Source organism: Phyllobates terribilis, unplaced genomic scaffold (genome assembly GCF_046119375.1).
Source record: "Phyllobates terribilis strain yellow unplaced genomic scaffold, ASM4611937v1 Scaffold_7__3_contigs__length_470593459, whole genome shotgun sequence".
NCBI lineage: Eukaryota > Metazoa > Chordata > Amphibia > Anura > Dendrobatidae > Phyllobates > Phyllobates terribilis.
This window is the reverse complement of record NW_027362767.1, coordinates 164,324,686-164,337,033: the sequence shown is the minus strand read 5'-3', so window position 1 is coordinate 164,337,033 and position 12,348 is coordinate 164,324,686. Positions and strand designations below refer to the sequence as shown.

The 12,348-nt window shown below is 40.9% G+C and overlaps 1 protein-coding gene across 1 annotated transcript; it reads right to left on the bottom strand.

The window, feature by feature from the left end:
• Positions 1-6,656: 6,656 nt before the first annotated feature.
• Positions 6,657-7,610, bottom strand: LOC141153021 (olfactory receptor 1L4-like). The gene has a single exon (XM_073637693.1). It carries the CDS (start codon positions 7,608-7,610, stop codon positions 6,657-6,659), a length of 954 nt encoding a protein of 317 aa, XP_073493794.1.
• Between the last annotated feature and the right edge of the window lie 4,738 nt (positions 7,611-12,348).

The following is a 12,348-nucleotide window of genomic DNA, read 5'->3' as shown; positions in this document are numbered from 1 at the left end:
GTCTGCTGCTATGACAAGGCTTTTTTGCCGCTGCTCTTTCAACCTGACTTAATTGCCTGTAGGAAAGAGTCCTCAATTTGCCCTTATCAGCACGCACACGTGTGTACTGTGAATCAGCTACATACTTCTTTATTGCCAAGACACTTCATCCTGATCATCGCACAATGTTGATTGTAGTCATGCCTTGACCTAAACACTCCACAATTTGTTGCTTCTCAGCAGCCGACACATCCTTTTTCTTTCCCATTTTGGCAGAAAATGTAGGCTGCTTAATAATGTGAGAGAGCCTTCTTAAGTAGTCTTGCCTTTCATTGGACACACCTGCCAAACTAATTAGCACAGGTGTCTGCAATTGCTTACAGTGATATAAAGAGCCCTGACACACATCACCATCAATGAGTTTAACTGACAAACAAACAAATTCTTCCCTTATCACTCCTAAACACTTTTTGCATAATAATTTGGAACGCGGTGTACATGTGCTTTTCCACAAAACACCAGTGGTTCACATAGTGAATCTTACAGTTCTAACTTGCCAACCGTGGTCTGTATGGAATTGTTCAATAAAGGGCCCAAAATTAAGATAACATAGATGGGAGAGGTCTCTATGAATAGGAATTCCTAAGTGTTTGATACCCTGTGAGGGCCAGGCAAAGGGAAAGTTGGACTGGATGGAATCCTATATGGATTTAGGGAGGGAGACATCGAGGGCCTCAGACTTCGCTGCATTGATTTTAAAATTTTACCATGTAACAAAGTGATCTATTTCAGCCATAACAGCAGGGATGGATATATGTGATTGAGTGATATATACTAGGACATCATCAGCAAATAGAGAGCACTTGTACTCGGTGCCTCCCACCTCAATCCACCTAATATTGGGGTTATGGCGAATTGATGAGAGCAGGTGCTCCGTCACTAGGATGTATAAGAGAGGGGACAGAGGACATCCCTGCCTTGTCCCATTGGTGATTGTGAAAGGTGATGAAAATGTTCTGACGCACCCCCTGGGCCTTGGGACACCCGGAGCCGGACCCTTTTTGGTGGATGCTGGTGGTTGTAGTCTTCGTGGCGGCAATCCGGTTCCTTGGCTCAGGGCGGTCAAACCAGTGGCGGAACTATTTATGTGGTTTTGATGTTTAAATGTCCGACTACGCCACCCGTGGATTGCGGTCAGAGTGAACCGCCGCTACAGGGCAGACCGCTAAGGCTGGTGTTGTGGGTGCAGCAGAGCGTAGCATAACTCCCCACGGGAGGAGTATAGCCTCAGGGCAGTGTATGCGGAGGATGGGGGTGATGGTGCAGGGCAGCAGCAGTAACGACACGGAGTCAGTGATGCAGTTCAGGGCCTTTACTCACAGTTCTTATTATCCAGACCACGTCTGCAGGTAACGGCTGCCCACGTCGTACTGTGCTCACCAGGTGAGGGGCTCAGACAACTCCCAGATAACTTTGGAGCACTTCACAGGACCCCCTTTGTGTGTCCTTTGTCTGGCCTTTCTTACCAACACTTCTGTCCGGCTGCCTCGGGCCTCCTCTTGGTAAACTTGGCGCCAGTTTCCCTGACCCTATGTGGTGCCTTCCTAGCGGGTGGAGCAAGGGGCTGCGCCACATAAAATGTCAGAGCCTCCGGTTTCTAGCTGAGGGTCGTTTCCTGCCTCCACTAGTTCGGGGACCGGTCTCCCCCTTTGGCCTGACCCCTCCACGCAGGTGGATTCGGGCGTGCGGTGGCGACTCGCCCGTCCGCACCCCTGGGATCCCTTCATTCCTCGTTCCTGGAGCCTTCTCCGCTCCTCTTCCTTCCTTCTCCCTCTTGCAGGCCTGGGCCTCTGTTACTAGGCCCGCCTCCGGAGCAGAGCTCATGCAGAGCCCCTGCTCCCTGCCACTTCTGCTCAGACTTCTCTGCACTGAACTAAGATGGTGCCCACCTTTTATACTCCCTTCTCAATGCGCCCAGGAACTGCTTCCTCCTTGCTCCTGCACTGCAGGGTTCCCCTTCCTCAGTGTTCCCTCCCCCCACTCCAGCCAGGGACAGGGACTGTCGTGCCCATCTCAGAGGCATATTGGTCGCCCTGCCCCACGGCAATGTGGTGTAATGCATGCAGGTGTCGGGTCCTGATCCACACTCCATCCTTATCTGAGAGTGAGATATCACACCTCTGGGTGAGGTGCAATACGTCTGTAGCAACCGAGCCCTCGGTGCTACAGTTCCATTTATCTTCAGCCTAGGTGACGTATTGTGATACAGGGCCGTGATTTTGGCTATAAAAGGGTCCCCTAGACCCCTACCCCAAGCTTTTTAAGAGAATCATATATGGCGTGCCAGGAGACTCTATGGAATGCTTTCTCAGCATCCAACGAGAGTATCTACTTACAAATTTTTAACTGCATCTAGCCCAGGAAATACTTTGTGCCTAGTAGCAGTGTCTGCTAGTCAGCGGATTATCCCGGCTGTTAAGCAAGCTACACCACCTGTAGTTTGGACACTTAATTTTTTCAAAGGAAATGCTTCGGGACCACGGGATACTTAGTGAAGAGCATCAGGAGGCACCCCAAGGCATAGGGGCTGGGACTGGCACTAGGATGCCTTGCGGTGGACAGCCGTGCTCGATCCTTATAAAAGCTTTTTAACTGCAGCAGCTTTAGTGGACGCTACTGGAGCTGGAATTACGCGGCTGCTGGCATGAGACTTGCCCTCCAATAGATCCTTGTAAATGGATTTAAAGTGTATTCATTCAAATTAGAGGGACAATTTAAATTAAAAAGCTTAGAGCTGCCTCCACCACAGGGGGGCTCTCTCGACCCACCAGCGGACAGGCACCAGTATTGGGAGAGGGGGGCTGGCCGTCAGGGTTCACCGCGGCTCTGGCACAAACCCGGCGACACGGAGGTGGCACGGGCAGGAGCGGACTGGCCGTCTCGGCTTCTCACTTTTTGGATTTTAGAAGGGCATGACATGCCTATATCTGTGTCTCCCCCTCCTTTTACTCCTCCACCTCTTTTCTTTTCGCATGACTATATGTACTTGTCACTTTTCCATGTGTTAGTTGTGTCATCTGAGCAGTTTGTCAGCTTTTGGACACCTTTGAAGGTGTTTTCTATGTGTTTCTATGTGTTTTTGTTTGCCTGCCATTGGTTTTAACGGTGTTCGAAGGTGTTCGACGAACAGTTCGACGAACAGTTCGGCGAACACACGGGTGTTCGACGAACCGAACCGAACTCGAACACTACGGGGGTGGCTCAACACTACTCACAAGTGGCACCTAGCCTTAAATAGACAGTACAAATACACAAACAGTGCACCTGTAAAGAGCAGGTGTCAGAGTCTAGATCTGTATGTGTGCTTTGCTCTTATAGGTTACAAGTGCACACTATAGATACAGTAAAAATCACCCCAATGGTGAATTAGATATATTTAACTCAAGACAATTAAATGAAATGGAATGTCCTCACCCAATGTTGAGTTGCTAGCAGCCTGGTGCCATGGATATTCCTAGTAGAACCGAGCAAATGTCAGGAAAGCAGCGACAGGGATCAGGAAATGGCAACTGGTTCTGCCCCTATATATCCCTAAAAGATCTGTACTGCCCTACTTCCCCATTGCTCCTGTCCTAACAAGGGCAGTCCACAGCTAGTACTGCAATAGTGGGCCCTGCACTTTCCCTTTAATGCCTCTCATGCAACCCGACGCGTTTCAATGCTTCAATAAGATTCTTCAGGGGACCTATCTCATGGCGCAGCAGGGTTCTATGCTAAAGTGCCAGACTAAAGAGCCATTGTGTACGCCACTAATCTCACTTTAGCATAGAACCCTGCTGCGCCATGAGATAGGTCCCCTGAAGAATCTTATTTCTTTTGTTCTAGGTCCCTCAAGACCTCATAACATAATGAGACACATTCAATACACAAAGAATACATTTGATGCCAATTCAATTCATGGGTCAAATTCTAATCTCATCACTACTATCAGTAGGCAGAAGCCCTTTTACCTGATCATAATACAAAAAAAGGCAGCTGTGTCATATGAACCTGTAGAACTGGAGGTGGGATTAGCATCTGGTTGAGTATCTGTGGTGTTGTGTAACACCAATGCAGTAGAAGTCTTCCTGTTATATTCTACCAGTACACTTCTTGCCATTGAGGCACAATATATTTACATATTCCAAAAGTTTTGAAGTCTCTTGAGGAGCCCAAGAGGCACAAACATTCAAGAAGATACTACCATAAAACGTAATACGGACCTGCAGACTGTAAGGTATCAACGCTTAGTTGCTTACTATATATATAGCAGTTAGTTCTTTCAGTTTTCTTTATGGTGGTTCAATTGCAAGTGTCTGATCATTTCTTTATTGCTCTCTATGTTCTGAATTCCAGAAAGCCTGTGGTGGGCTTCTGCTAATGCACAGTAGTTCACCTGAAGAAGCAGATCTGTAGCCAATGGGTATAGAGGAGCTGGATATTACACTAATACTATACATAGAAACAGGTCAGAGCAGGTGAGAAAAACACAAAAGTAGGCAACAAGTAATTTGAGTTGTGATTTAATAGTTATAGTTAAGTAGCTGCTGCATTAAAAAAATGGCAAAAAAATTGAGAATATTTACATCAACCACATGTGCATAGCTGATAAATACCTGTTCACACTGGTCAGTACAAAATAAAAGTATGTAATAATGAATATCAAAATCCCTCACTAAAACCACTATCATTCAGTAGCATTACCCTGGAAATCTAAAAAGAATCCAGGGTGAAGAATACTTTGTGTTTCAATACACTTTTTTCACCCTTTTTATATATTGCTTTCCAGAGGTTAGTGAATGTTTTGAAATTGAAATTCATCAATTTTGCAGAATATTTAAAAATAAATTAGGTTTGTGACAAATTAATTAGCGGTGACTTTCAAGTACTCCAAATGCACTGAAAAAAACATATATAACACGCTAAGCTATTTATATGTGAATATAATATTTGTTCAGCAATATTTGTACATAGACAGTCTGTTCCCCGTTACTGAGAAATCAGCATTTGACTTGATATGCAAATGAGGCTGAAGAACTGTTTGGGGATCTGAAGCCTCTGTCACTCCAGCTCTATTCCCTGTCAATCACCACCTCCTCCTGCTGGACTGATAGCCTCTATGTTGTTTGACTTCCAGCAAAGGATCTGTCAGTCAAGCAAGATGGGGTTGCGCTGGGAGAGGAATAGAGCTGGAGTGACAGAGGCTTCAGATCTACAAATAGCTCATCAGCCTCATTTGCATATCAATTTAAATGCTGATTTCTCAGTAGCGAGGAATGAACTGGCCATGAAAAGGTGTTGCTGGACTTGACTTGGAAAGAGCTATATGCACGTTCAAATAGTTTGAGGGGGTGAAACCCTGGTGACATACTTTTTTAATGCAAAAACACCAGTAATAGTGTCAAATTGACCTCAAAATATATTGATATGGGTAAAAGGATGGTAACCATTCTTTACTATTGTCACTAACTCGCTGAAGAATTTGTTCGCTGTTCTGTCCCGATCTCTATGGTTAAGCTGTGAGCTGTGATGTCATCTTTCTATCCAGATTCACCCCAAAATGTCTGCTACATTCCCTAGCTCTGTTTTTCTACAGGTCATGATAATCTCTCCTGGTTGACTTGAGATGTAATAGCTGCAAGGCATTATGGGGAAGCCCACCCACCCAGGGAATCCCACCCACCCATGCCTGAGGTAATGTGAGCCTTCTCTGGTTGATGCAATCCTCTGTATTGGATAATATGGCAGCTGGGATTTATGGTCAAGCGAATCACAAATTGCTCAAGTTCACCAGGTCCAGCGAATTAGAAAAAAAAATTGACAAACTGATTCACATCATATTTCTTGGTTCATCTATATTCAGTAAACTTTGCTCAGGCCACTTCTTCATGATAGCTCACCTACTAATTCACAAACCATCTTTTCGCCAATTTATTAATTTACATTTTGATAATGTCCAATTGTATTCGACAGCTTATATTTTGAGTATTATACCAAGTACAGACAGGTGAATTGAGTCAATAAGAATCAGATTTTTGGGAATTAGCTGAACCCAATGAATTCTAATAATTTGCAATTCTCTTTGTGAGAATCGTCTAAAATGGCTTCTGCCATTTTTCACATTGCAGAAAAATGCATCTGATGGAGAAGGATCACACAACCTTGAGCAGTCTTCCTCATAATGCCTTACAGATGTCACATCACATGGTATAACACAGCTAATAATGGGGGGGGGTGCTATCGCAGCTTGTATAAAAGCAGAGGCAGGTAACACAGCAGCCATTTTGTGTTGAATCTGAATAGTGAGAATATGAGACATTTCAGAGCTTAGCCATAGAGGTAGGGATTAAAATCCATAAAACACTGAAGAAACTGAACAGATAGTATGTGTAAAAGCACAGCAGTGAAGAAGGTTAGCATGTGAGGAAAATAGAAAATAGAATAGTGTCATACATGTTTTTTTCGGGCTAGTTGGAAGCTTTGCAGTACTTTTGGCGAATTGATTAACCATAAATTAACTTTGTGGGAAAAATTTGACAAATCTGGTGAATTCAAATATTAAAAGATTTGCTAATCTGTAAAGCCAAGAAACCCAAATGTTGCAACAAAATTACATAATTATAACAAAATTCTTGAATTCAGTGATGAAATGTAAGAATTGTAAACTGAGAACGTCCAGCAATCATTTTCCTCACACTTTCTTTGACTTCCTTATTTCTTATGCTATAAATAATGGGGTTAAACATAGGGGTAACCACAGTATAAAGAATGGCCACAGATCTGTCTCGATCTACAGCGTAGCTTCCCCGAGGTCGTAAATACATAAAAACAATGGCACCGTAGTATAGAGAAACTACTGAAAGGTGGGAGACGCAAGTCGAGAAGGCTTTGCGTCTTCCAGTGCTTGAACGGATCCTTAAGACAGTCAAAATTATGTGAACATAGGACAGAAGTGTCAACACAAAAGAGCAAAGACCTACAATCCCTCCAGAGATATAAACTGCTATTTCATTCATTAAAGTTTCTGTACAGGATAGTCGAAAAAGAGGAGGCATCTCACAGAAGTAGTGATTCACATTCTTAGACCTACAGAATGGCAGCCGAAAAGTGATGAAAGCATAGTAAATTGAATTTAGGAAATTTAAAGACCAGGTTCCGACAGAGAGAAGAAAGCAACGTTTTAAGTTCATGATAGTGTTGTAGTGTAAAGGTTGACAAATGGCCACATATCTATCATAGGCCATGATTGCCAATATAATACACTCAGTGCCCCCCAAAGCTAGGTGGAAATACATCTGAATGGCACATCCCCAGAAAGAGATACTCTTGTCTTCAATCAATGTACTCATCAGAAGTTTTGGCACGATGGTGGATGAAAAGCAGAGGTCAATGAGTGAGAGATTACTGAGAAAAAAGTACATTGGGGTCTGTAGTCGAGGTTCAGTCCTTACCACTGCAATGATTAAAAGGTTCCCTGTTACAGTGACTATATACATTACTAAAAATATCATAAAATATAGAGGTTGAAGCCATGGGTTGGTGGAAAGACCAATTAAGATAAATCTAGATGATGTTTCATTCAAGAATTCCATAACACGTGACAGTAGGAATCTAGAAGACACAGAGTCAATGTCAAAAGTTATGGTGTTTCTGGTTTACATTTTCTTCATTTACAGATTTACTAAACCTTGTAAATGGTATAAACTGATTAAACTGAATATCTGGAAACCCAGCCATATTTCGAATCCTTTTATGGATCCCTTATATTTGCGAGCCTTCAAAAATTCATCATCTAAGATCGTAAAACTAAGCTATTTTCCCCCAGAAGCAAACAGTATCAAATGGTCATTTTTGTGGCCCGCACTCAGCTACGGTGGTTCGATCGTTCAGGCTAAGATGAATGATACATTTGAAGGATTTATAGTTTCCCTTATACACGTATCAATCCTTACCTTTCTTTTTGGCTCAATGTATCACCAAATCCCAAGATCAAGATATCCCAATATCAAAGATCAAGATATCCAAAGGTATCTATGGATTTAGAACATTTTGTAAATGCTATAAACTCAATAAATTGATCTGAAAACATCTAGTAACCCAGCTATATTGTGAATTCTTTTATGGATCTCTAATATTGCGGTCCTTGAAAAACTCATCATCTAAGGCTGTGTTATTTTCTCCAAGAAGCAAAGAACATCAAAATGTCAATCCTTACCTTTCTTGTTGGCTAGAGGTATCCCAGGATAAGTGATGCAAGATAGCTAGCTTTGATAAAATAATGTAAGTCACTCTGTTGGACGCTATACAGTATATCAGTTTAAAATCAGAAAATTAGACTCAATGAAATTTGTAGATAGTCAAGGGTAGACACATCTGTAAAAAATGTTTTAATATAAATTTAAAAAAAGTAAAAAATTAAGATAAGAAATTACAACAAATTCTTTATGCAAAATGTGTCTTTAGAGAGAAAGAGGACTTGAACTCTATTGCGCCACCTACTGGAAGCAGCAATCCTACAAGTCACAATCGACCCTTTAACAAGTCTTGCAATATGACTTAGGATGAAGTCAAATCAGAATCTCAATTTGCAGACACGGTGTTTCGGGCTATTGGTCCTCGTCAGTGCAAAGTATGAGAAGTGATTTGGCTATATGAGAGGCTCTGAACTGAGGTCTAAAGGGTAACGTTTCTCCTTGTGGAGAGTGACATACCGACTCTAGCATGCCAAGGTAAGGAGGCTTATTTGCAGGGCAATGCTTCTCTGGGAAATTTAATATGCAAATTGCCTCTTCAGAGAGAAAGAATATTTGAACTCTATAGCGCCACCTATTTGAAGCTGAAATCCAGAGCCTCTCACCTAGCCAAATCAGTTCTCATACTTTGCACTGACGTGGGCCAATAGCCCCAAACACCGTGTCTGCAAATTGAGATTCTGATTTGGCTTTTATCCTAAGTCATATTGAAAGTCTTGTTAAAATGGTCGATAGTGACTTGTAGGATTGCTGCTTCCAATAGGTGGCACTATAGAGTACAAGTCCTCTTTCTCTCTGAAGAGGCAATTTGCATATTAAGTTTCTCAGAGGAGCATTGCTCGGCGAATAAGGCTCCTTACCTTGGCATGCCAGAGCTGGTATGTCCCTCTCCAAGAGAAGAAACCTTACCCCTTAGACCTCAACAAATTCTTTAAAATAGAGCAATTAAATCACTTCTTAAAACAATACTTCTAAATTAATATACTTAAGTAATACTATGAAAATTGAGTGTCTATGGCTCCATAAGTACAGAAATTAAGGGAATCCATTTGCTACCATATTGTCATATGTGTGAGGACTTAGGGTAAAGAAAATAAAACTAAAAATAATTCTAAAGAATTCGAAAGAGGTGTGTTAAGTAGTTATGATACCTTAGTACATTACTCAATAGTAATACAATGCATCAACTGAGTAGAAATATCTGTAAATATAATCAAGATTTATTACGTTCTGATCATACTTTCTAAAGATCATCAGCTTATATGGACTGAGCTGTCTTTTTTTTTGTATATGTGTTGGAAATTTATAAATTTCAATAAATTTGTGTTACTAAGGTTAATTAGAGATAAGAAAATGTGATAAGATTTAAATTTACCAAATCACCTGGATTTTTTCAGTAGATTTGATTTGCATTGAATTTTTTTCCGCACATGTTCCTTGTTATTTTCTGGGGTCTGGAGAGACCCTAGGGCATAATAAAGGTAAGATGTAGAAAAAAATAATTAAACAACTAATATTCACTTCATCGTTTACCTCCACTGCTCAATGTTCCCCGCAAAGTCCTCTGCGCCTGTTCTTACTGCCTCCCAGCCAAGAGTGCTTGTAGGAAGGTTAGAATATTTTGACATCATGACATTGCCGTGGCCTTACAACTTGAATGCACAGAGACATCCTGGGTATAGTCACGCACTGTAAGTCCAGAGTTTCCCTGGGCCTAGTCATCACCAGATGTCCTGGCCTGGTGTGAAGTTGCAGAAAATGGCGGTAAGAAGATTCATGGAGGACTGTTAGGGAGAGAGCAAGCAGCAGTGGTGGTAGGAGAGGTGAGAAGGGAGGTGAGTATGACTTCTTTTTTTAACCTTTAGCCAGCCCTGTACGGTACAGCAAAATGAAATTGGCTCCTAATAAAAAGTTAACATGATGCTACCTAGCGCAATAATAGCAAGATAGGTATGTAAGCCCAGGCTAGTGGTAACCCACTGGAGAACTTAGGAGGTTGTTCAGGGAGCAGGAAAAAAATTGGGAGTCAGTGTGTAGTGTGCATCTGAGGGAATTAAGAATCAGCTACAGCAGCCACTCAGAAGGACTTGTGAGCCAGTCCGGCATTGAAACGTGTTGTATGGGACTCTTTGCTTCCCATTTTATGCCTGTTTGTTGTTTTTTACCTTTGAGTAACTATTTAACAATGAAATACTCAGTCTACATCCTGTTGAATCCATTTTTCATTCCATCTGGTCTTCCTCAACCAATAGCTCCCAAAGCTCAATATTTTCCTCCAGACCTTAGTTCAGCAAATTAGAAAAAAATCTGCATTCTGGAGAATACAGACTTTTTGAAAAATTTGAGTAGAATTAAAATCTATTGAAATAAACAGCCCAAGTGTAATATTAATAATATAGTAGTGAAAAAAGATTTTCGAGAACATGATCCATTGACCATGTCATTGTCTTCTTAATCAGAGCTCTGTGAACCTATTCTTACCTGTTGGAAACCCTGGAGCCTCTTCTGATTAGAAGGTTGTTGCAGCATGATGCTAGTATAATGGGGAGTGGAGGTTGTTAATTAGAGGAGTCAAGTAGGAGGTGGTTTATTGGACTCTGGTCTGGTGACCGCAGACTTCCAATGTGACCACTAGACCAGAATCCTGCGAATAACTTTGCTCAACTCTAGTCAACAATATTTATGTCATTCAAAATGAATAGTAATAGTAATAACCATTGTACAAAAACAAAAGACAAAAGTAGAAATAGTAGTGTCTCCTCTACACAGGAAAACAAATTGTAAATTCTAAAACAGGAACAAAATCAGATGAATAAATTATTTTAATTAATTAAAATACTTTATGTATCTGATTTTGTTCCTGTTTTATAATTTACATTTTTTTTGGAAGTCTGCGGTCATCAGACCAGAGCCCAATGAACCACTTCCTACTTGACTCCTCTAATTAACAACCCCCACTCCCCATTATACTAGCATCATGCTGCAACAACCTATTTTGAACATAGACATTCAAGAGCCGATTATTATTTAAACTTCAAATAAATTTCTTTTTTTTTTTTGCTAATTTAAAATTACATTATAATTATTTTTTGGATATTATTTTTGTTATATGTCCCCTAAATTTTATTTTTAGATTACCTTTTTTACCTAAAAATATTTCAAATAGAACTCTTTGCTTCAGACGAACAATCATTGAAGAGATGAATCCACCAGAATAAGTTAAAATCTGTTAAATACTGAAATAAAACAATTTTAAATAAAAAATAACAAAAAAAAACCATAATAAAATGCAATGTAACCACTGGGAGGGAGGCACTACCTGAGCTTACTGGATTTTTTATACATCTGTTGGTCCATATAAACTTTCATCTAATCAAATAAGATTTGAAGACAGTGCCATTTGTGGATTCTTTTCAATTGTATGAAGAATTACATGGTGAGAGCTCGGTTTCGCTGGGCCAAAGGGGCGCCCAGTTCAATTGAGGTATCTGTGATTAAAAATGAAGATGAATGATGCCGGCAGCTCCTGTAGATTGGAGCAAGCGTGAACTCTGCAGTGTTCACCTTAAATAAAATGGTAGTTACATACTGATTGGTCCCAGAGAAAGTAGTTTGCAAAAAAATCCCCAGACAAAGCTCTAGATAATAATATCCCGTGAGCTATACATTATTCTTTTTTTTTAATTCTTAGAAATTAAACTGCAATATTGTAATGTTTTCTTGCGAGAAAATTAAAAGCATAGAATAGATTAAGTCAGACATGTCCATTTAAAAAATAAATTAGACCCATTGATTTAGAAGACATTGGTTAATCTCTTTAACCAGACAAGTACTGGGCAATTTTACCCCATTCCTGTTCTGGTTTCATTTCTCATTGTGGCCTGGGACGCTGTGATTGACAGCTCAGCCGCCCTATAGGATTTGGAGTGTGTTGGACAGTCAGTATTGAGGTAGAGAAACTGGAATAACAATAAGCGCAGTAGGGTTTTATCTGAGTGACAAAGAGGAAACGAAAAGGCCAATAAAAGGGTTCAAGGCTGCTGGAGACTCATAGCTAAGATAACAACTGAAAAGGAAT

Bases quoted from the DNA above. Each gene is read 5' to 3' on its own strand.
- LOC141153021 (XM_073637693.1), bottom strand. From the start codon at position 7,610: ATGGAATTCTTGAATGAAACATCATCTAGATTTATCTTAATTGGTCTT.